Raw genomic sequence first — 25,733 nt, 5'->3', positions numbered from 1 at the left:
TTTCTATTAATTTACTGATCACAAAGGCAAGACTAGCAGGCCTGTAGTTCCCAATCTCTTCCTTCTGCTTTTGTGGAGAGGAACCACATGTGCCTATCTTCTGTCTTCTGGGACCACTCCTGACCCTAAAGAAGCACTGAAAAGATCAGGCAGCACAGCCACCAGAATTTCTTTCGGTTTCTTTACTACCCATGGATATATCCCATCCAGCCAGCCCCATTGCACTGTGTACTTTTAATTTAACTAGCTCCTTATGTACATAATCTTCTGAGATTTGTTGGAGGTTTACCTCACTTCCATTGGTATTTGTATTTGCTTTCTGCTGTGCTACTCCTGGCCTTTCATCTATAAACACAGAACAGAAATATTTGTTAAATAATTCTGCTTTACCCTTATCAGACTCTGTATATTCTTCCACTGCATCCCTGAGTCTCACAGTGGTACTTTTGCATTTTTTCTTATCAAGAACATATCTAAAGAAATCCCCTCCCTCCCCGTTGTACTGTATTGTGTTATATTGGCTATTTTTACTTTTATTTTTATATTTGCTTTCCTTACTACCTTTCTACCATATCTTAGCTTTTCCAGATAGTGTTGCTTGTTTTCCTTTTTCTGCAAGCTCTTGTACTTTACAAATGCTAATCTCTTTTTCCTTACTTTTCAGCTACTTTTTTTTTTAAACCATACTGACCTCTTTTCCTTTTTTTTTGTTTAATTAGGCTGGTGGTGCTCAATACAGCTGAGAGAATTTCTCTATCTTTCTGCTGCATTTTCATGGTTTCTGATTTCATCTCTAGGTCCCTAAGGATCTTGTCTTTCTCCATATATTGCACAGAATAATCACTTGGTACTGACACTTCTCTTAGTGCTGTTCTGCCTTTCTCCTTCACCGTGATGTCTGGTTTTCTTGTACTAAGCATTTTATCAGTTGTAATGGGAATATCCTAGGACATCACAAATTCTTCAGTCTCTGAAGGTTTTTTTTTTTTAGCTCAAACTTTTTATTCACATTCTCAAATTACAGCAGAAATAAACCTCCAAACCCCAGGTCTCATAACATAAATTGTGTCCTGCTACAGTTGAATCATGTACATACTAAATGAACCACTACAAAAATAATCCAAAGGTGCCCAGACGTTCTTAAATGCTAAAACACTCTGTAATTGTGGCTATCTCTTCATATTTTCTTGTAAGACATACAACATTCTATCACGTATTCATAGACAAAGTAGTAGTATCTTTCCACCCTGACTATATAAATTGAATTGCCAAAGCCATAAAGCAAATCAAATAACTTAGCTCCCCCTCCCCCACCCCGTTTTATATTAGGAGACAAAGCAGTTATCTTATAACTTAAATCAATTTGAATACCTAACACATATGTAATTCACTTCCATACTAGACCCCTAAATGACAAAGTTCCCTCAGATGTCTGACATGACGGGCATAAATGAGTACTATTATTAGACATTTTTACCATTTTAGAAGTAGTCCAAAGTACCCGATGGGCAACATAATATAAAGACAGAGTGACTGCTGATGACAGTGGCCTACAGGCTCTTGCCAATAAACCCTCTACAATGCCTCTGGGAGATCTCCATCTAAATCAAATTCCCAAACCCTCTCTAATGCACTGCAGCAGAGGTGCTGTGAGAGGACTTCCAGAGCAGGACAGAACTTCACTGGTAAGTTATTTGCTGGGAAATTGCTTTTAAACTTTGTTAAAGGGAGAGTTACAGTTAAATAAGTAATCTCAGTGTCTTTATTTTAAGTTACTCTGCTTATTTAGCAAAGGCAGTTTAAGGAATAGGAGTTTTTTTTGTTTTGTTTTTTTGTTAGCAAAAAAAATTGAACTAGGCCCTGTGAGAAAGATGGGAGAGGAGAATGAAAGAGTATGAGCAGGATAAAGAAGTACTCAAGAGAAACGAAAGAAATAAGAAAGAAATGTACAAAAGAAGAAAAATAATGCAGAAAAACCATGAGAAGGATGAAAGAATAGAATAGAAAAAGGAAACTTAGAAATCAAAGGGGGACAGGAAAAAGAAAAGGCTGAAACTAGCTGGTGGAATTATTTATTTGTTACATTTGCACCCCACATTATCCCACCTATTTGCAGGCTCAATGTGGCTTACATAATACCGTAAGGTGATAGCTACCTATGGTGAAGAAACAAATACAGAGTGACCGCCCCTATCGGACTGACCATTCACTTGTCTCTTAGATTGTAAGCTCTTTGAGCAGGGACCGTCCCTCTATGTTAATTTGTACAGTGCTGCGTAACCCTAGTAGCGCTTTAGAAATGTTAAGTAGTAGTAGTAGGTTAATTTTCAATGAAATAGGTATGTACAGACACATTAGGGAATCATAGAGAGGGAAGTTATGTAAAGTTCATAGTGTTCTATTTATCAATAGAAGACCCTTGCGACTTTCTTATAGTGTCTTTTATAGTTTATTTAAAGGTGTGGGAGGAATGGTTATGAACATGTCACTTTCACTTGTCTCCCCCTATACCTAGCTTGCCTCCCTGCTGCCTCCCCAAATATTTCTCCCTAGAGATGCCACTGGTGGAGTCGGAGTCGAAAAAATGTATATATATTTCTTCTGGATCTAAAGTAGTGGTAAATATAACTTTTATCTACTAGTACTTTAGATCCAGAACAAAAAAATTTAAAGCCTAACATCAGTAGGAATTGGAACTAGAGTCAGAGTTACAGTACAGTTGGACAGTAGAAAAGCAGGAGTCAGAGTCGAAGGTTTGGTGTACCAACTCCAAAGTCCTGGATGTTACAGTGCCTGTTTCATATAGAATTGCTTCAAGTTGAAATCTTCTAAAAGATTCACTGTACCTATTTGTGAAAGGTCCATCGAACTCTAACATCTTAAGTCCCCTATTTACTAACCAATGGTAAAATAGCACATTTGGGTATTATTTTACCACTGGTAAATGTATTATGAAATTTATTAAGCTGCGGAACCTCAGTGTTGTGGGTTACAATATAAAATGTTTTCCCACTATTGCAGTACTCACAAGACAATCTTTCAGCGAAATCGAGTATGAATCCTTTAAGCAAGCTGAAGTTTCAACAAATTTCAACTCCAATAATGTGAAAATAAAATCTAATCACCATGAGCCAATCCTGTCTGAAGTGATTCAGGTTAATATTGTGGAGAAAAGGACCTCAGTAGTCTATGTGTGGCAGCAGAATGGATATTATTCTCAATGCCAGCTTCTTCAAGACTCCGTTATTATCATCAGTCAAAAAACTCCATTTGTTTCTTTATTAAATCAATAATCACTCCATTATTATTATTATTTATTGCATTTGTATCCCACATTATCCCACCTATTTGCAGGCTCAATGTGGCTTACATAGTTTTGTTATGACATTGTCATTCCAGAAAATCAGATACAGTTAGTAGTGTGTAGAGATTAAGTAGGGAAGAAAGAGGAAGTGATTGGGTGGGTGATAGTAGAAGTGGATTTTCCTAGCTGGTTGGGTTGGGAAAGTGAATTAGTGAAGCTGTTGGTTCTCATTGTAGGCCTTGTTGAAGAAGTATGTCTTCAGAGTTTTGCGAAAGTTATTTGTTTCGACAATTGATTTCAGGTCTGTGGGTAAATTCTATTGATATTACTAAATAATTGTAACTCTGTACGGCACTTTATAAGATATAAGCTGTCACTTAGCTTTGGATCTCTGCCCAACGGGGGTCTCCGTTTCACTCTGTAGTTGAGCTTCCTCAGGGGACTAAGTAACTTGTAGTCATTCACTGTGCCTGAAAACTTACAAAATGGCGTCCACAGTCTCTAGAAGCTGGCATTGAGAATAAAATCCGTTCTGCTGCCACGCGAAGACTACTGAGGTCCTTTTCTCCACTATATTAACTTGAATCACTTCAGACAGGATTGGCTTATGGTGATTAGATTTTATTTTCACATTATTGGAGTTGAAATTTGTTGAAACTTCAGCTTGCTTAAAGTATTCCCACTACTGCAGCCAGGAAGCATCGCATGTTCTTGGCAGCAGCAACACAGATTGGGATTAGCTTGGGTTCCCTATCATTTAAAGGGGCTAGTCATCTATTGTACAGGGGACAGGAGGGAGAGATACTGGACTATTTGTGGGTGGGGGAGAAGAGAAGGTAAAAGCTGGATCAAGTATTCCAAAAGGCACCATTCCATCCATCTTTGTAATTAACTAATCATTCTGTCTTTTACTGCTTTGCCCCCATGTTGTGGAATTGATTTTCACTGGAAATTCTTCAGGAATCTGATTGCTTTTTTTTTTGAGGAAAAAACCCCCCAAAGTTGTGGATGTTTTAATGAGATGTAATGTAAGTAGTTGTTAGGCTTGTTGTTGATATGAGGTGAGAATTTTATAACTGCACTGATGAAAAGTTCACATATACTTTCACTTTGAAAATTAGCCATGCATGGGGAAGAGGAGTTAAGATGGTGCCGCAGTCAGACGTATTTGAATTCTGCTCCTGCATTGATCTTTCCTGCTGCCTTTTATCAGTGGAAATATGGGCAAAAGGAAAGCCAAGCCCATGGTTTCCTCTAAAATTTGACTGATGGTTCAGGGACCCATAGATCTCTATATGGTCTCCGGTGCATCTTGTGGTGCAAGCATGGAAGAAGAAATGGTTTCCCTGATGGAGCTTGAGTGAGGTGAACATAGGTTTGGTGGCCCTACTCCCTCCTGCCACAACTCGCCCTCTCTATGGAGAAGATGTCTAATTTACCACTTATGCCTGCAGAGGGTGGACTGGAGGAGTGTTGACAATCTTGATCCAGATGGAGCTCCAGGAGTACTGGGGGTGCAACTGGTTACAACAGCTAGAGTGTGTGAGTTGGCAGGGAAAGTTGGTTATCTCAGTGTATCTAAAGCTTCAGTTCCTCTCCAGAGAGAACGGTTGGGCTTGAAAGAGCACACACACAAAGCTTCTGCAAAAAAAGTTGGTAACTCTAGAAGATTTGTGGGAGGCTTTTTTGAGATCTGAAGCTAATCCTGCTAATTCTGTTACTATGACTTCTGAGTTCTCTAAAAAGGCTATAGCTAAGATGGGGAAGCATGAATACAGATTAAAAGGATTGGAGTAACAACTGAGAAATTTGGAATCGCAGATTGTTACAGTGCACTAAGGATTGTTTGGAAATAGAGACTTTGGAAAATGCAAATAGAATTAGAATGTTTGTTTGCTCAGCTCTCCCAAGAGCAGACTAATTTTCAAAGAACATAGACTTTCAAAGTTACATAGTTTACTATCAGGCTCATTTTCAAAAGAGAAAAATGTCAAAAAAAGTGACATAAGTCTGCATTTGGACGTTTATCTCACAAACCTTCTTTCCTGTTCAGAATTTGGGCGTTTTTGTAAAACGTCCAAGTTATGATTTAGACATTCTATCGAAAATGCCCCTCTATATAACTTTCCAGCTTATTTTCGAAGGAGATCGCTGGCCATCTTCCGACACAAATCGGGAGATGTCTGACGATCTCCTGAAGTCGGCCAAATCGGTATAATTGAAAGCCAATTTTGGCCGGCTTCAACTGCTTTCTGCCGCAGAGCCGGCCAAACTTCAAGGGAGAGTGTCGGTAGGGTAGTGAAGGCGGGATGGGGGCGTGCTCACGAGATGGCCAGCTTCACCCGATAATGGAAAAAGGAAAGCCAGCCTTGACGAGCATTTTGCCGGCTTTACTTGGTCCCTTTTTTTTCACGACCAAGCTACAAAAAGGAGCCCCAACTGACCAAATGACCACCAGAGGGAATCAGGGATGACCTCCCCTTACTCCCCCAGTGGTCACCAACCCCCTCTCACCCAAAAAAAAATTTTAAAAATATTTTGCCAGCCTCTATGCCAGCCTGAAATGTCATACCCAGCTCCCTGACAACAGTATGCAGGTCCCTGGAGCAGTTTTAGTGGGTGCGGTGCACTTCAGGCAGGTGGACCCAGGCCCATCCCCCCCCCCCCCCCACACCTGTTACACTTGTGGTGGTAAATATTGAGCTCTCCAAACCCCTCCCAAAACCCACTGTACCACATCTAGGTGCCTCCCTTCATCCCTAAGGGCTATGGTAGTGGTGTACAGTTGTGGGGAGTGGGTTTTGGGAGGGATTTTGGGGGGGCTCAGCACACAAGGTAAGGGAGTTTTGCACCTGGGAGCAATTTTTGAAGTCCACTGCAGTGGCCCCTAGGGTGCCCGGTTGGTGTCCTGGCATGTAAGGGGGACCAGTGCACTACAAATGCTGGCCCCTCCCATGACCAAGTGGCTTGGATGTGGCTGGGTCTGAGATGGCCGGCTTCGGTTTCCATTATGGGAGAAAACCAAAGCCGGCCATCTCAAACCCGGCGATCTCAGCATTTATGTCGAGATTTGGCTGGCCCCAACCGTATTATCGAAAAACAAGATGGCCGGCCATCTTTTTTGAAAATATGGTTGGCTCTGCCCATTTACAGAGCCGGCCCTGGAGATGGCCGCCCATAGAGATGGCCGGCCCCATTCTGATTATGCCCCTCCACATAAGTCTAAGTGCTTTCAAAATGAGCATCTAAGTCACTTGTGGACTATCCAGTCAATATTTAGCTGGCAGTGGTCAGTGTTTTTATATCCTCCACCAGCTGTATTCCTGGGCACTGGCATTGAATATCCAGTTATAGGTTGGCCGCTAAAGCTTGTGCAGTTAAGAGCAATATTCAGCTCTTAACCACTTAAAGATAAGACTGCTATTTATGCAGCCCAATTTAAACGATTATCTTATGCGGTTAAGGGCTGAATAATGGCATTTAACTGTATAAGTGGCAACTGCACCTCTGGAATGCTAGCCGCAAATATTCAGTGGCACTAACCAGTTAAGTGCCGCTGAATATTCACGGTTACCCATGTATACACATGTAGATTAAGGTACTTTATGATGTATATGCATATGCGCAAACTCCGCCCATGCTCTGCTCACTACATTACAATAATGGCCCATGGCATTACAATAATCAAATTTGGGTAGTACTAGAGATTGGGTGTATGTAGCCATAAATGACCTCTTGTAGAGTACTGCCTAGCAGAAAAGTGCCTTTCATGATTTGATAGCACATACGTTGCTGGTTGGCATGTGCATTGGTAGAGTTTTGATGGAGAATGGGTGGAGGGCACAATTATGCACATAAATGATAGAATTCTATTATTTACATGTGTACTTGCTAATATCTTTTTGTATATTGTTCACGTGACTTTGATATGTTTTGTGTGAGAGACATATTCATTGACTGCAGATTAAATTTGTGTTAATGAAGCTAATTGAAATGATACTCCCAATGGTGAAGCCCACAGAAACGATATTTCAAATCACGACATTCACAATTTTACTTTCACTTTATAGGGAATCGATGTACGGGAGCATTTAAGGAAAACTGTTAAATGACTGTCGATTCTGAGGTTATTCCCCCTACTGAATATACTCTGGGGGGTTTTTTAATTGAGGGATTGGTTCTTTTTGTTATTGAACATCTAGGTGTTGGCATGTACACCAGCTATAGGGTTTCTGGAAGTGTTCATGCCTTAATGTATATGGTTTTCAGCCATGTGTGCTAGTATTCTATACAGAAAAGTAGGTGCCTACCATTCTTCATAGAATAGGCTCAAAACAAAGCACCACAACCAGTGCTTGCAGTAGGCGCTCTGTCATGGAGTTACCTCTGAATGGCCATGTGAGACCAGAGGGGGCAATTCAACAATGAGCCTCGTATCCCTAGGTGCACCAGAAACTGTGAGGAATGCTTCACCAGGGGACAGCTAGTTCATTATGAAACCCTTCGCTTCTTGAGTAAATGATGAGAATAAATTCTATATTCAGTGAATGATCACTATTTCTTCTATAATAGCTCTGCTTTCTGAAATGTGTTCCTGCAACATCTGTATAAATCTTGGAATCGATAGTCCAAGTCCTGGCAGGATTGATTTGTTGTATGTCTCCCAAGTAAGAAAAGTTGTAATTGAGTAATAAAAATGGCACTATTGCTGTATAAAGTATTTTAGACAGAACCCAAATGTAATAACTACATTATGTTTATTTTTTATAGGTCAGATGCAGCCATTTTGTACAACGACAGAGCAGTGCTTGAAAATCACCATGTGAGTTCAGTATTTCGCCTGCTACAAGATGACGAGGAGATGAACATTTTGTCTAACTTCTCTAAGGACGACTGGAGGTGAGGCAAACTGTAGCTCTTGCAGCGTTGGTCCTACTGAAACAGGACACACTGCAAAGGCTGACCTACAGGAAATGGAAATAGAAAGTAGATTTGCCATAATGCAGGTAGCACTACTCAACTCTGTAGTACTATGGCATATTCAATTGCAAAACTCATAAGGGTTGATTTTGAAAATACTCTGGACGCCTACGGAGGTTTTGAAAATTTAGTGCTGCTACATATAGCTGATCTGGGATGCATGGTTTGGTGGGGGAGATGGTCTTAGTCAGCTAGCTCATACATGTTGGGTTATGTAGTTATCCCTTTGAGGTTAAATCTAGCAGGCTATGATTTAGCCAGCTAGATTTAGTGGAGTTTTCAGGCACAACCCAACTAGGTGGCAACTAAATATTTGCTTAAAATATTGGACCATGGTTACGAACAAGCACTGAGGGAATAATACATGTTCTTTGCCAAATAACAGATGTTGAATGACAAAAACTGCAGGGTCCTGAAGACTCTGCAGTAGAATCCTTGTTAGTTTGGTTGGTCAGGCAAGTATACATAAGTATATTAAAAAATCCAAAAACAAACCAAAAATATTTTGCCAGTGCACACTCCTGTTTTATGATGGAGCCTTTCTGCTCCCTTATCATGAACAGGTGGTACTTCTAGCAATGCTGTAGTCTTCTTTTATTATTGGCTTAAGTCCCTTTCCCAAATTCTGGAAATGTCTTTGTGTGACAGAGATTATTTATTTATTATTATTATTATTATTATTATTATTATTTTATTATTTTATTAATTTATTTATTATTAATAATTTATTCCTTGATGGATTAGAAAATCAGTTTTACAATCCTTAAGGTCTGGTTATCAAACACTCTTATCTGGATAGCATCCCCTTGATTTTCAGAGGCACTATTGGGAATGGGCTGCTGAAAATCATTACAGACCACTCAGCACTCTCAGCACTGGTGCAATATGAGGACAGATTGAGGGTAATGCTAGATGTTATCCAGTTAGTGGCAATATTCAGTCCTCTAACCAGGTAACTAACTGGCAAAAAAGCCACCCTAACGTTTTCTGGTTACCTATCCAGATAACAGGCTCAATATGGAAGCCATCTGAAAAGTGTTACCAGCCACCACTCTATATTCAGTGCCAGTCACTATTCAGGTACCATTGCTGGATATCTGGATTTTTGTTTTTGTGGGATGTGTCCTCAGCGGACAGGAGATGGGAAAGTCAGCAAAACGGAGTGTGGTGCCTAACACCCCCCAGCACAGAAAAGAACAGTGCTCAGCAATATAGAGGATAATTACTGCAAAGAAAGGACTGACAGTCACAAGGGAAAACTGCACCAAGCAGACAACTGCCAGAAACAGTGAAACTCTGCAGACAAAGGGTTAAACCAAGCTCAAACACACAGCTGCCAGAGGCAGGGAACACTGCAAGCAATGGGTGAATCGGGTTAATCGGAGTACAGGGAAAGAGTAAACAAACAACCCCCAAGGGGAGAAACAAAGGGTCCCGAGCCTGCGGGACATACAAATCAGAATACAAACACAGCAACAAAGGGTAACTCCGAAGGAAGGGGAACCAAAACAAACAAACTGGAATGGAACAAGGTAGGAACTCACCACACAGCACCACAGCCAAACAGAGAGAATCCTAAGTGCAGTGTAGAGAGGTAATTAGACACACACTAGAAACAGCTGGCAAACAGAGACAGAGAAACAGAAACTGCAGAACTGAAAAGCTGTGTTTGGTATGGGGCATCCCCGCAATTGTGGACTGCTTGGCCTGAGGCCTTACTCAACTAGTACTAGCTAAGAGAAAACTGCTTTATTTTACAACCCCGGCCCTGTGACATAACAGCCCAAGGATTGAGTTAAATAAATACTTATTTTTGTTTCATCCCCTTAGTCCAGCTGCGTTCTTTCACTGGCCCACTCCCAACCCTCGCTAGGGGTGTCACAGGGCTACTGTAATGGTATATAGTTAGGTACAGTAGGTTTTTGGTGGGGTTTGGAGGGCTAAGCATATAGTATAAGGGGGTAACAGTGCGATGTGTACCTGGGGGTTATATATAAAGTCCACTGCATTTCCCCCTAGGGTGCCCCATTGCTCTCCTGGAATGTCTGTATTGCCAGTCTACTAAGAATGCTGGCTCCTCCTACATTTCAATGTCTTGATTTTCTACCCTTTTCACTTGGATTATTATTTTTTTTTTTTTCGAACATGGCCCAAAAAGATAAACGTACAAAACACAAAAACATCTTGCATGTGGCCATTTTTATTAAAAACAAGGTAGACGTTTTGCTGTTTCAAACATGGCAATATTCTATTCAGATTTGTGACATTTAGCACAAAACATCCAAAGTCCGACTTAGACGTCATATCGAAAATGCCCCCCCCCCCCCCCATGTGAGAAAACCTCCATCAGCAATGGGTGGACAAAGGCCAAGGAAAATATATGTTTAATGTCAAGAGGTCTTGTAGTCCCAGACTACATTGAGTGCAATCCCAGTATCTTATTTATAAAGCCCCTATTCTCCACCCAAACCCACCCCAAACATGCCTACCCCTGAGTCACTTAAAAGTACGCATGTTCTTATCATCACTTGTAATTTTGTGAGGGGGTAATTTTATAGACATTTTGATAGCGGTGGTCAGTGTTTTTTTGGCCACCACCAGCATTGAACTTGAATAAATATTCAGCCAGTGGCAGGCAACATTTTTTTTTTTTTTTGCCCATCACCGCAATGCCAGGATATTCAATACCAGGCCATGTCCGGACACTAGCATTGAATATTCAGCACTTAACTGCCTAAGTGAAACTGGACACAGATAGGACTGAGTTTTATGCATTTGGATTTGTCTGGTTAACGTAGGCGGTTAAATGCACTTAACTGCACAAATGCCAATTCCGTCCCCGGACTTCCCACAGAATTGCAAGCTATGACTTTAGCGGTTATTGTTGATATTCATCTGCACTAACTGGTTAAGTGTTGCTGAATAACAGTGGCTAACCTTGTACGAGCGATGTAATGGGCAGGGTCAAATCACTTTTCATATTAACCCCATTAATAATATATTTGTATGTCAATGACTCTGTTAAGGAGGAAGGTGCTAACACTTAGGCACCAATAATGTGGGTAGAAGACCAAAATACCAGCATATACATGTGTGTGTATGTCAATATTACAGCCACTTGGAAACTAAATGCAATGGGGTGTAGTTTGAGGTAGGCATACAGCAGCCTGCATAAATTCTAAAATGCTGTAATTAAAGTGTTTTTCAGCAATCTAGATACCAACATTTACACCAGCTCTATGGCTGCTGTAAGTACTCGTACCTAAAATATAGGCACAAATTTCACCTGTTAAGGAGTATTCTAGAAAGAAAAGTAGATGCTCCATAGACACCATAGATGTGCAAATACCAGAATATAGATGCCCCTTTAAAGAATTGCCCTCATACAATGCCACTGAAAATTCGAATACGGCACTTATATGTAGAGGGCGCTACTATACAAGGGTGCCTATCTGGACCCTATTCTTTACAGAATACTAACCACCTTATAATTGAAAGAGAAAAACGCCTAGATTTCGACCCAAATCGGGAGATAGACGTTTATCTCACAAAAACGAATAAATCGGTATAATGGAAAGCCGATTTTGGACGTTTTCAACTGCACTCCATCGCGGAAGCGTACAAAGTTGACGGGGGCGTGTCGGGGGCGTGGCGAAGGTGGAACTGGGGCGTGGTTATCGGCCGAGGAAAGATGGGCGCCTTTCGCCGATAATGGAAAAAAAGTATGCGTTTGTAGCTAGAATTTAGGGCACTTTTCCTGGACCCTGTTTTTTCACGAATAAGGCCCCAAAAAGTGCCCTAAATGACCAGATTACCACCAGAGGGAATCAGGGATGACCTCCCCTGACTCCCCCAGTGGTCACTAACCCCCTCCCACCACAAAAAAAATGATGTTTCACAACTTTTTATTTTCACCCTCAAATGTCATACCCACCTCCCTGGCAGCAGTATGCAGGTCCCTGGAGCAGTTGTTAGGGGGTGCAGTGGACTTCATGCAGGTGGACCCAGGCCCATCCCCCCCTACCTGTTACAATTGTGCTGCTTAATGCTTAGTCGTCCAACCCCCCCAAACCCACTGTACCCACATGTAGGTGCCCCCCTTCACCCCTTAGGGCTATAGTAATGGTGTAGACTTGTGGGTAGTGGGTTTTGAGGGGGATTTGGGGGGCTCAACACACAAGGGAAGGGTGCTATGCACCTGGGAGCTCTTTTACCTTTTTTTTTGTTTTTGTAAAAGTGCTCCCTAGGGTGCCCGGTTGGTGTCCTGGCATGTGAGGGGGACCAGTGCACTACGACTCCTGGCCCCTCCCACGAACAAATGCCTTGGATTTATTCGTTTTTGAGCTGGGCGCTTTCATTTTCCATTATCACTGAAAAACAAAAACGCCCAGCTCACAAATTGTCGAATAAAACATGGACGTCTATTTTTTTCGAAAATACGGTTTGGTCCGCCCCTTCACGGACCCGTTCTCGGAGATAAACGCCCATGAAGATAGACGTTTTCGTTCAATTATGCCCCTCCAAGTCTATCAAATTCACACTTTTATTTTAGACATGAGCACTTATGCCAACCATAGAGCTGGTGCAAATGATAGCACCCAGGTTGTAAAGTGTGGGCTTAGCACAATGTTTTCAAACTGAAGTCAATAACATCTGAGATGTTTTGGGTGCAGATAAGGCCAGTAGTGCTTTGAGAAGAAGAGGTTTAAATATGGATCTAGTTAATGTCTTAGGACTTTTCTGAGATGTATGCATGATAATGAAATCTCATTGACGGGTGTAGAATGCTTGACAGATGGCAGAGCATCTGCAACTCTTCAGGCTCCCAGGATGTCCAGAACAAACACAGAACTTTTCAAACTTTCTGCTTTGTTATCAAGATTTTAATCCCAGAACAGGGAAACAGTATAAAAGGCTTGATTAAAAGCAATCCATGATAACTAAACAAAACAGATAGAAAATCTAGCTCTCCCTGAGCACTAGCAGTTCTCTCACAGTTCCAAAAAGAATCTCAGTATGGTTTAAATCCTCTTAAATTCTGTAAATTCTGTTTCCCCATTTGGGTTTACCTTACAACCTCCTTTGTCAGTGTTGTTTAAAGTACTTGGTCAAAGTACTTAAGTAAAAGTAAAAATAATGCATATTTTGTTACTTAAGTAAAAGTAAAAAGTACAATGAAAATTGTATTAAAAATTTACTCAAGTAAAAGTAAAAAAGTAAGTGCCTATTATAATACAGTACTTTTGAGTAAAAAGTACTGCAACTACAAAATGTGTGTTTTTTAAATATGATATACTGCTAATGGCAGTTGTATCGCAGTGTGTGTGTGTTTAAAGGGTTAGGGGGGGGGGTTGGAGAATGGTGGATGGTGTGTGTTTCTGTTATGGGGCTTGGGGTTGGATGGGAGAGCGGGAATTTACCTTGGGGTTAATGGAATAGGGGTCTTGCTTGGAGTTAGGGGCAGAGCATAGGGAGGACAGTGAAGTTTGAGGGATCGGGAGAAAGAGAACTCTAGAAGGCTCTCTCCCTATCCTGCCCCCACAGCATGGACATCCAGGTCTCTGTTCCTTCCCTCCCCCTAGCACATCCACCCAGCGCTCTCTCCCCCCCCCCCCACCACCACCAAAGCACATAGATATCCACTTCTTGCTCCCTCCTGCTCCACCTCCTCCCCTAAATTACACATTAATCTAAAACACACTGACAACCACCTCTTGCTCCTTCCTGCTTCACCACCTTCACCACTGTTGCATGAGAGTCAGAGGTATTAGCGTGTGTTTTTAAAAGAAAAGAACGTTTTACTGGCTACAACCATCATTATGCTTGAATTACAAGCATTCCTAAAACTCAAAAAAAGGCATCAGACTAACTTGATTTTCTATCTTTAACATAGTTTTAAATTAGTGGGCTAGAGCATGATATTTAATTAGAAATCATGAAATTTAAAATACTACGTTTTTATTTATTTTTTTTAAAACAAACAAACCTGATAGGGCAATATTGAGTCAGATACCAAAAAGCATTAAAATATGTTGTCATAATATTAATAATTATCTTGTAATGCTTTTTCTTAATTTGTTAGGTAAGCCACATTGAACCTGAGCTTTCTTGTGAAAATGCAAGGTAGAAATGTCGTAACTGGTGTCATAATCTCTACCTGTTTTCAAATCTATGCTGAAAACTCACCTTTTCACTGCTGCTTTTAGCTCCTAGCCACAATTGCCCTCCCCTTGTCCCTTCCTCCCTTCTCACCCATTACTTCCCTCACCTGTAACTGTCTTGTCTGTCTGAATTACTTAGATTGTAAACTCTTTTGAGCAGGGACTGTCTCTTTGTATCAGGTGTTCAGCGCTGCGTGCGTCTGGTAGCGCTATACAAATGCTAATAATAATAATAATATTCTTCGGCAATATCCATCAGTCAGAGTGGTAAATATGTTGGCATGACTTTATATGAATAGCTTATCTATATAGCAGTAGCCTTCCTATTTCTGTGTTTTGACTAAGATGGATAAGTTTTATGAAGAACAGTTGAATATCACCGCTGTCTGTATAATTTTAGTTCTTAGCCCTATAACTCACTTGCCCTGTCCTCAGTATCCCCAAGATTCTATAAAAGTTGCCAACATTTAGACACAGATCCCAGATCTGCATGCAAAATAATTAGTTAATGAGCTCCACTGATTTAATTATGGGAGTTAAGTAGCACTTAATTGGCACGAATGATTTGCGTGCTATTCTGTAACAGTGTGTGCCTAAATGGGATCGTGCACAACTGAAAAGTGCGTGGGGCCATGGGAGGGGCATGGGTGAGTCAGGGCCATGCTGACAGATTGCAAGCAGTGTTATAGAATAGCATCTTTTATGCACCCAATGCCATGAGCTGATCATTTGCATTTATACCAAGTTTCAGCTGGTGTAAATACTAGTGCTCAAATTTGGGTGCAGAAATCGGCTCTGAGCACCATCCTATGAAAGGAGCAGAGTGCCTTTCATAGAATAGTGCTTAGCGCTGATTTTTTTCCAGTGCTGATTTTTTAACGCCATTTCTAGAATTCCCCCTTATGGGCTAGATTCTTTATATGGCACCTGAAAAATCCACGCGGTAAAATAATACGCCTAAGCTTATTCTCTAAAGTACACCTAAATTTTATAGAATAGGCTTAAATTTCCGTGCAGTATATAGAATATGTTGAGCGCCTCTCCTTGCGGCCAAATTTGGTCAAGTCCATGTATGCCATGTTTTACTTGGTGTAAATCCTGATGCCTATATTAAGCACAGAATGAGTATATTCTATAATAATGCACAGATTTTAGAAATGCCCATTCCACACCCATAACCACACACCCCTTTTGAACTGTGTTACTTGGAATTTACGTGCATCACGTTACAGAATACACAGTGAGTTGTGTGCGTAAATAATAATTAATGCAAATTAGTGCTGCTAATTTCTTGTTAACATCCAATTGACAGCGCTGATTAGCTAGTTAAACAATTAAGTTACGTGCATTGTTGTAGAATACACTTTGATTTCCACACGGAAATTAAGGCACGATTTATAGAATTTAGGGTTAAGTAATCAAAATTTAATAAGATATTGATCAAGTATTTTGAAAAAAAACCCCACTTAGGTGGTTAACACCTGACACTGGGCCCTTTTACTAAAGTGCGCTAAAATCTGGGCTTAATGCTTTATACTGGAGGATTTTTATCTCGTGCTAAGCCCAGTTTTAACATGGCATCATTTGGTGCATGCCCTCACGTACGCAGGTCATGTTGTCCCCATTAGTGTGAGATACTTGCAAAAGGATAACACGGGACCATTTACTACCTCCTATTTAGGAGGCACTAACCCCCTGATTCCATAAAGGTCACCAAAAATTGTGCCTGCAAATTTAGACACCGTCCCAATTTGCAGGCGCAATTTAATAGAATAATGAGCCAGTTAGTGTCAATAATTGGCTTTTTAACAATCAATTTTTGGCACTAATTAGATTTAATTGGGATACGCCTAAAATTTACATACAATCTAAAAAGGGGTGTGGAAATGGGTGGGTCATGGGTGTTTTGAAGCAGATTGGGGGCGTGGTTTTGAATTACCTGCATAATTACAGAATGTGGGTACTTTGCTAGTAAATTTAGACGTGGGCATTTGCACCCAGGGGTGTAGCTATGTGGGGCCACGGGGGCCTGGGCCCCCATAGATTTGACCCTGGACCCCTTGCCGACGACCCTCTCGACCCCCCCTCCCGCCGCCAACAACCCACCGTCGCCTACCTTTGCTGGCGGGGGACCCCAACCCCCGCCAGCCGAGGTCCTCTTCTTCCCAATCCCGCACAAGGCTTCGTTCTAGTCTGATGTCCTGCACGTACGTCAGACTCACAGAAACAGAACAAAGCCTTGCGCGGGATTGGGAAGAAGAGGACCTCGGCTGGTGGGGGTTGGGGTGCGAAGCCTTGCGCGGGATTGGGAAGAAGAGGACCTCGGCTGGCGGGGGTTGGGGTCCCCCGCCAGCAAAGGTAGGCGACGGCGGGTTGTTGGCGGCGGGAGGGGGGTTGAGAGGGTCGCTGGTGGCGGGGGGTTCGGCAGTGGTGGAGGGGTTGGCAATGGCGGGGGGGTTCAGCAATGGCAGGGGGGGGTCAAAGTTGGTGGCTGGGGGGTTCGGCAATGGCGGGGGGTCTGCGGCACCGGGGGGGGGGGCTAAAATGTGCCCCCTCATCTCGGGCTCTGGACCCCCCTCCCACTGAAGTCTGGCTACGCCCCTGTTTGCACCACATTTTCATTGGAGCAAATGGCTATGCCTGTATTTACATACCTCCTCTCCACTAAGCGATAGTTCTATAAACCGCACCAAATTTTAGGCACGGCTTATAGAATACTGTTTACGCGGGTCCTTTTCAGCATTGATTTTTTTTTTTAGGCGCCATATATGGAATCTAGCCCTAAGTGTTCCCTCACTAACTCTGCATTAGCCAGTTAGCAGGCACTAAGTGTAATGCACTAGCTGGGTAATTCTTCCACGTAACTCGCTCTCCATACCACTTCCCAATAAAATTCTGGAAAAATTCAGTAGCATGCAGTTTAATGCAAGGTAACAGGCAAAGTACTGCACAACCCCAACACATTTGTGTGGTAGCCTGTTATTGTGTGCTAGTTGTGGGTCAATAGCTTAACACCATTGAGTTCGATTCCCACTGCAGCTCCTTGTGACTCTGGGCAAATCACTTAACCCTCCATTGCCCCTCTTACAAAATAAGTACCTGAATATATGTAAACCACTTTGAATGTAGTTGTAAAAACCTCAGAAAGGCGGTATATCAAGTCCCATTTCCCTTTAGTAAAAGGACTTCACTGACGGCATAAGTGATTCTTAATATGGGCCCCCACATATCCATCTCAGAAGACAACTAAAAAAAATCTTAAAAGTTCCATAGCTGTCTGGTTATGAGCCCTTTAAGAAGAGACACATGCATAAAACAGACTAATTTCTCCTGTCTCTCTGGGGCTGATATTAAGACTGCGGGAAGCAACCCAGCTATATTCCATGATTGGCGCGGGGCCAGATATTCAATGCCGGGCTGTTTAAGGTGACCGGCATTGAATATCCAGTTTATTTTGGGCCAGTTTAAAGTTAACCGGCCAAGCCAATATTCGGCGCTGGCTGGTTAAGTTTATAGCGGCAAAAGATAGACCTGCTATTTAGGTGGCCCGATTTGGCCACCAAACTTAGCCGGCAATGAGCTGAATATTTGTGGCTAGCTGACTATATCATGTGATATAACTGGTTAGCTGCTATGCGCTGATGGCGAATATTCAGTTGGAGATACCCAGCTATCCCCCACTAAATATTTGCAGATAGCCGGTTAAGTGCTATTTAACCTGCCAGGAGCCATTCCTGGCTGGTTAAATAGGGCTGAGTATCGGCCGGTCTGTCCCTATATGATTTAGGGTCAGAAGAAATCAGTGATTTTAAACTGTAGCAGTAAAATTATGGAATTTTTCTCAGTTTTGAGATGTCTTCCAAACAGTGCTTTTAGTCACCTCTTGCATAAGGAAATCAGTACTTGAGTAAAATGTGAGAAATGAGACTTGTTAATTAAATGCTGAGGTAACAATTGTATTTTTAAACTAGTGCAAGCGAGAATAAAAAGCAGTGTTCTTATAGAGAAAGGAAAAGAGATTTGGAAAAGATACTGTTTAAACCCCCTTTTTAATGAGAAACTAGAGGCATTACAGCCTAATTATCATAATAAAGCGGCCTTTGTGCTATAACATACTTTTTCCTTTTCACAAGCTACTGTCCTTTCATCACCAGTCCAAACTCCATAAGGGAGGGCTGGGTTTGCTAGCACAGAAACGAGGTGTGAGAGATTTAAGATTAAATTTAATCCAGTTCCAGTTTAGTCTGATGTGAATTAAACATACTTGCTGGGGAGATCCAAAATATTAAGATTTTCACAAAATGAGAAGGAGATGTAAGTCAATGTAAAGGGGCATTTTAGAAAGGATACATAAATTTGCATTGAGACATCCAAGTCAGGATGTGTCGAGGTCTGCTAGTTTGTAGAACAGGATCTGCAAATGTAACAAATAAATAAATATATCTTACAATAGGCTCTAGGTCAGCAGATCCTGTTCTACCAACTAGCAGACCTCGACACATCCTGACTTGGATGTCTCAATGCAAATTTAAGATATATTTATTTATTTGTTACATTTGAATCCCACATTTTCCCACCTATTTGCAGGTTCAATGCGGCTTACATAGTACCGAAGAGGCGTACGCCGGCTTCGGTAGGACAGATACAATGTGATATTGTGGTAGAATAAGGATCATTGGAACAAACAGAATAAGGATCATTGGAACAAACACATTGAGAATCGTCGAGCGGGAGAGTTTTGTAAAGCCATTACGTGTTTTGGTTTTGTTGTGTTGCCAGGTTCAGGCATTTATGTTGGTTCAGTAGGGTATGCCTTTTGAACAGGTTAGTTTTTAGCGCTTTCTGGAAGCTTAGGTGGTCGTACGTTGTTTTCACGGTTTTTGGTAATGCGTTCTGCGGTTGTGTGCTCAAGTAGGAAAAGCTGGATGCATAGGTTGATTTGTATTTAAGTCCTTTGCAGCATGGGTAGTGGAGATTTAGGTAAGTTCGTGTTGAACTGGATGTGTTTCTGGTTGGTAGGTCAATGAGGTCTGTCATGTATCCCGGAGCTTCACTGTAGATAGTTTTGTGAACCATGGTGAAGATTTTGAAAGTAATACGTTCTTTGATTGGTAGCCAGTGTAGTTTTTCACGTAGAAAATCGCTTTTTTCCAAATATGAGCCTGGCTGCCGTGTTTTGGTCGGTCTGAAGTTTTTTAAAGATTTATTTTTTGCATCCCGCATAGATTCCTTTGCAGTAATCTACGTGGCTTAGTACCATAGATTGTATCAAGTTGTGAAATATTTCCCTCGGGAAGAGTGGTTTCACACGTTTGAGTGAAACATTTTCTTAGTTGTGGACTTCACTTGGCTCTCCAGTGTGAGGTTATGATCCAGTGTGACTCAGAGGATTTTCAGGCTGTCTGAGATGGGGAGGGTATAGTCTGTTGTGCTTATACTTGTGAGGTTATCCACATTTTATTGAGATGAGAGGATGAGACAGTGTGTTTTTTCCGTGTTGAGTTTTAGTTGGAATGCATTTGCCCATGAATCCATGATGTTCAAGCTGAGCTTGATTTTGTTGGTGATTTCTGTATATGGAGAAATGGATGCTTATGCACCAGTTATGTACAGCAGGAACATTCGTTTTAGAGCCATTACATTGAAAATATCAATGGGGCCAAACTGGTACATAAACATTTATATTCTTGTGTGATGGAGCATAAACACTAATGTTAGCCTTTATAGAAACAAAAGCGTTTATTGCACCAAAGCTGTCAGAGAGTCCAATATCGCCTGCCAGTTTCATATTCAGGGTGGACAACAACCATTGGCGGATTAAGGGGGTGACTTCCCTTAGGGGTCCTTTTACCAAGCTGTGGTAAAAAGGGCCCTGCGGTAGCAGCAGGGACCGTTGTTGCCACACGTCAGAACCCTTTTTACCACAGCGGTAAAAAAAAAACCCCAAAAAAAGACATGGCCATTCGTTAAGATTATTCTTACCGCATGGCCATTCGGGGGGGGGGGGGGGGGGGGGTAGCACTTATCGTCACGCTAGAAATTACAAAATTATTTTCCATAGCGCTGGAAATGGTGCATGCTCAAGGCGGAACTACTGCCAGCGGGTACGTTTGGCCAGTAGTAGTTCAGGGTTGCCATGCGGCAACCCTTTAGTAAAAGGGCCACTTAATCCCTCCAGTGAAGCACTGTTTAAAATGCGTACCTTTCTGAAACCTAAATGTCCCAAATTTTAGGTGTAAATTCTGACATCTATTTTTTGGTCTGCCCTAATCCTACCAAAACATGCCCAGACCATACTCCCTTGCCACATGCACTTTCTTCAGCTTTAGGGGTCCTTTTACTAAGCTGTGGTAAGCACTAATGCATGCTTACCGCAGGTTAAAACACACTGTTGCTGGGCATGCTCAGATGTCCCACAGTAATTTTGGAATCAGCGCGTGCTACCCATACACTAAAAACCAAAATGTATTTTTTAGCACTGGAGTGTGTTTGGGGATGGGGAGTGGGCACGTCTATGTTAATTGGTTAGAGCGTGGGCATTGCCGCCTGCTAACTGATTAGCTCAGGATTAGCTTTTCAGCTCTTATCGCCTACAAAATAGATGGCATTAAAGGCTCATGAGCTAATGGCTGTGTGCTAATGGTGAAATTAACTTGTGGCCATTATTGGGAAAAATAGAACAATCTGCCTTTTACCTGCGGCGCTAAAAGATGCCTCAGTGTGCAGGAAAGACCCATGTTGGGGCTACCGCAGGCCAATTTTCAGTCCTGCATGGTAAAACAGAAAAATGTAGGCGGATAAAGACCATATAGCTTATCCAGTCTGCCCATCCATGCTATCTATTCTGCCTGTCACCCCCTTAGAGATCCTACGTACTTGTCCCAAGCTCTCATCAATTCAGATACTGTTTTTGTATACACCAATTCACTACCCTTTCCGTGAAAAAGTATTTCTTCAGGTTACTTCTGAGTCTATCCCCTTTCACCTTCATCCTATGTCTCCTCATTCCAAAGCTTGCTTTCAATTGAAAGAGACTCATCTTCTGTGCTTTTATGCCACATAAGTATTTAAATGACTATTTATTTGTTGCATTTGTATCCCACATTTTCCCACCTATTTGCAGGCTCAATGTGGCTTACAATGTTCCGTCATGGCATTCGCCATACCAGAGTAAAAGATACAATTGGTATTACATAAAGAACATGGATGACATAATAGAACTAAGCAATCAGGTATGTAGAGATAACATTCAGAATATCAGGTAAATGGTGATGCGCTGCAGTTCCTATTATGGATCGTTGTGGTATGCCTTGTTGAAGAGATGAGTCTTCAGTGACTTGCGAAAGTTGATTAGGTCGTAGATTGTTTTCAGGTCAAGTGGCAATGCATTCCATAACTGCGTGCTCATGTAGGAAAAGCTGGACGCATGTATTAATCTGTATTTTAGTCCTTTACAGCTGTGGAAGTGAAGATTCAGGAATGTGCGTGCTAATCTTTTAGTGTTCCTGGGTGGCAAGTCAGTAAGGTCTGACATGTAGGCCGGGGCATCTCCATGAATGATTTTATGAACCAGAGTGCAGACCTTGAACGCAACACGCTCTTTAAGTGGAAGTCAGTGTAGTCTTTCTCTTAGGGGTTTGACACTTTCGTATTTTGTTTTTCCAAATATGAGTCTGGCTGCAGTGTTTTGGGCTGTTTGAAGTTTCTTGATGATTTGCTCTTTACAGCCAGCATAAAGTGCATTGCAATAATCTAGATGACTCAGCACCATTGATTGTACAAGTTGCAAAAAATAACCCTCTCCCAATTTTCTTCCCCAAAATCTCCCCTCTCCCACTTTTCTTCCAAAGTTTATATATTGAGATCTTTAAGTCTGTCCTCAAATGCTTTGTGACAAAGACAACTGACCATTTTAGTAGCCACCTTCTGGACCGACTCCATCCTGTTTATATTATTTTGAAGGTGCGGTCTCCAGAATTGTACATAATATTCTAACTGAGACCAGAGTCTTATACAGGAGCATCATCAATTCCTTTTTCCTACTGGCCATTCCTCTCCTTATACACCCAAGCATCCTTCTAGCTTTCACTGTTGCCTTTTCTACATGTTTGGCCACAATAAGATCGTCACATATGATCACACCCAAGTCCCACTCCTCTTTCGTGCACAAAAGTTCTTCACCCCGTAAACTGTACCATTTTCTCAGGTTTTTGCAGTCCAAATGCATGACCCTGTATTTTTTTTAGCCGCATCTCAAAAAAGATGTAGTGGCATTAGAAAAGGTACAGAAAAGGATGACAAAAATGGTAAAGGGGATGGGACGACTTTCCTATGAGGAAAGGCTGAAATGGCTAGGGCTCTTCAGCTTGGAGAAAAGACGGCTGAGGGGAGAAATGATAGAGGTCTATAAAATAATGAGTGGAGTGGAATGGGTAGACGTGAATTGCTTGTTTACTCTTTCCAAAAATACTAGGACTAGGGGGCACGCGATGAAGCTACAAAGTAGCAAATTTAAAACGAATCGGAGAAATTTTTCTTCACTCAACGTGTAATTGAAATCTGGAATTCGTTGCCAGAGAATGTGGTAGAGGCAGTTAGCTTAGCAGGGTTTTAAAAGGTTTGGATGGCTTCCTAAAGGAAAAGTCCATAGACCATTATTAAAATGGACTTGGAGAAAATCCACGCTTATTTCTAGGCTGACCTAAATATACAAACAAATATGAATGCAATTCTTTTTTATAAAATGAAGTAGAGTCTCATATATTTAACACGAAAAAAATAATACAATGGAATACACGCACACGCATTTGAGGCAGTTATTGGAATTGGTGACTCCCCCTTGATAAAGTTAATACGAAACGGGGACCTGTCGGGGTTTGAGAGTGCACCAACCTGCCAAAGCTAAGTGCTGTGCATATTTTGATTATTCCGATTAGATTGTGAGAGTTGGACTGATAAAAGTTATAAATCAGTGATAAGTAAAGGTTGGTGGAGGTCGAGTCAATGACTAAATATACACGAATTAGTCATTCACTTACTGAGTGAAAAAAATTTTTTTCGTGTTAAATATATGAGACTCTACTTCACTTTATAAAAAAGAATTGCATTCATATTTGTTTGTATATTTAGGTTGTGATTTTTTACACTCGACAGAGGGTTGGCTTATTTTTTATTTCTAGGATGAGCAGCATAAAATGTATTGTACTTTTTTGGGATCTTGCCAGGTACTTGTGACCTGGATTGGCCACTGTTGGAAACAGTATGCTGGGCTTGATGGACCTTCAGTCTGTCCCAGTATGGCAATTCTTATGTAATTATGTATTAAATTTTAGCTGACAAATTACAGATCATTCCTCTAGCTTCACTAAGTCCTTCTCATGTTATTCACACTATCTAGGGTGTCTACCCTGTTGCATATTTTGCTATCTTCCACAAAGAGGCAAACCTTGCCTGACAACCCTTCAGCAATATCGCTTACCATAGAAGTCAGATTTACCAGCCTGTATTTCCCAACCTCTTCCTTACTTCCCTTAGATGTGTATATTTATTTATTTATTTATGAATTTATTTCATTTATATCCCACATTATCCCAATAGATCAGGTTCAATGTGTCTAACAACTTATTTTTATTAATAGTACAAATAGTGATGCGGGATAGTGTACATTAAGTAGTAATAACAAAATAAATGAGGATTTAGTAATTACAGTATGTAATATGGAAATGAATGCTAGACGCAAGAAGGTAACAATTTATTGTCATCCATATATAATAATTAGATTGGGACTGAGAAATTGAATAATTATACAATTAGGGGTTTAAATTAATTATGATCATCCTTGAGAAATTTGCTTAAACGGAGGCTTTAAGGTTTTTCTGGAATATTAAAAGATTGGGATCCCCTCTGATGAATTTCAGGAGATAATTCAACATTTGGTTCAGAGGTAAGGGAATCCTGACATGTAGATTGACTTGTGGATCACATTTTGGGATAGTGGAGGGTTAGATGATCTCTTGAACCAGGGAGAGCGTTGCGAAGGGGGAGATCAATTAAAGGTTGCATATAATCAGGGGTTAAGCCATATAGAGTTTTGAAAACAAATGTACATAGTTTGAATGTTATTCTCGCTTTGATTGGGAGGAAGTTGAACTTTATAAGCAAAGGGACTGCACTTTCAAATCTTGTAGCCTTGTAGACTAATCTGGCTACTGTATTTTGACCTGACTGCAGTTTTTTCAAGAAAGATTCCTTAGAGCCAGAATAAATGACATTGCAATAATCAAAGTGTGATAATACTAATGTTTGTACTAAGCTTCTAAACATATCATTAGAGAAGAAATTCCTGATTATTTTTAGTTTCCACATGGCTTTAAAGGTTTTTGTGATGACTGCATGGACTTGAATATCGAAAAACATATAGGAATCAATTATTATACCAAGTATCTTTAGTTGGGACTCCAGTGGATAAGTTACATTATCAATTGTGAAAGTTTATAACACGGTGAGGGTTAGATAATAGCAGAAATGTTGTTTTCTCTCTATTCAGTTTTGAAGTTTAAAGATGGAGGCCCAATTCTCTAACAGGTCGAGACCAGATATAGCAGTTCTTCAATAGAATCTTTAAAAGGGATGTAGATGGTTACGTTGTCCGCATAAATAAAATTATTATAACTATGGGCATCGAGCACCTTTTCTAAGGGGGACATCATAATATTGAATAAGATGGGTGAAAGGGGGGATCCCTGTGGGACTCCACAGGCTGGAGCACATTGGGGGAGGGGGAGAGATGGAATTAGGAGACTTGACTTGATAGGATCTAGGTTTTAAAAATCCTTGGAACCATTATCCCAGTTTTATAAGGCTAGGATTTTTTTCTTTATATTTATTAGAACGTCTAGCAATTTTATATTTTTACTAACTATAAATTAGCTCCTCACTTTAGGTGCTCCAATGCCGTGCGCCTAGCATCAATTCCATAAAAGCATCTTGGCACTGTCTTGGCACCTTATAGAATACTAGCATATGTGGTCATTGCCATGCACATGTTTAGCTTGCCATCTTATCCCACATTTTAAAGAGCACAGACAAAAAGGGGCATGGTTATGGGCGGGAAAATGGGCATTTTGTGAGCACTCCAAAATTTACACGCACTGTTATAGATTATGGCCATCTGCACCTAAATCTATGCGCCGGGATTTATGCCATGTTTTTATTGGTTTAAATGGACACATGTAGCTTTAAGTGCTAGGATATCAACTAAGCATATTCTATATATCTGGCCTAAATCT

At 41.1% G+C, this 25,733-nt stretch overlaps 1 protein-coding gene across 1 annotated transcript in view; it reads left to right on the top strand.

Annotated features, from left to right (window-relative positions):
- PDE1C (phosphodiesterase 1C) overlaps window positions 1–25,733 on the top strand; it is a 981,038-nt gene that overhangs the window by 728,854 nt on the left and 226,451 nt on the right. Inside the window, 1 exon segment of the mRNA XM_030204349.1 lies at window positions 8,075–8,203. Coding sequence (XP_030060209.1) covers window positions 8,075–8,203 — 129 coding nt within the window.

Source organism: Microcaecilia unicolor, chromosome 1 (genome assembly GCF_901765095.1).
Source record: "Microcaecilia unicolor chromosome 1, aMicUni1.1, whole genome shotgun sequence".
Classification (NCBI taxonomy): domain Eukaryota; kingdom Metazoa; phylum Chordata; class Amphibia; order Gymnophiona; family Siphonopidae; genus Microcaecilia; species Microcaecilia unicolor.
This window is presented reverse-complemented; position numbering and strand designations above follow the sequence as displayed.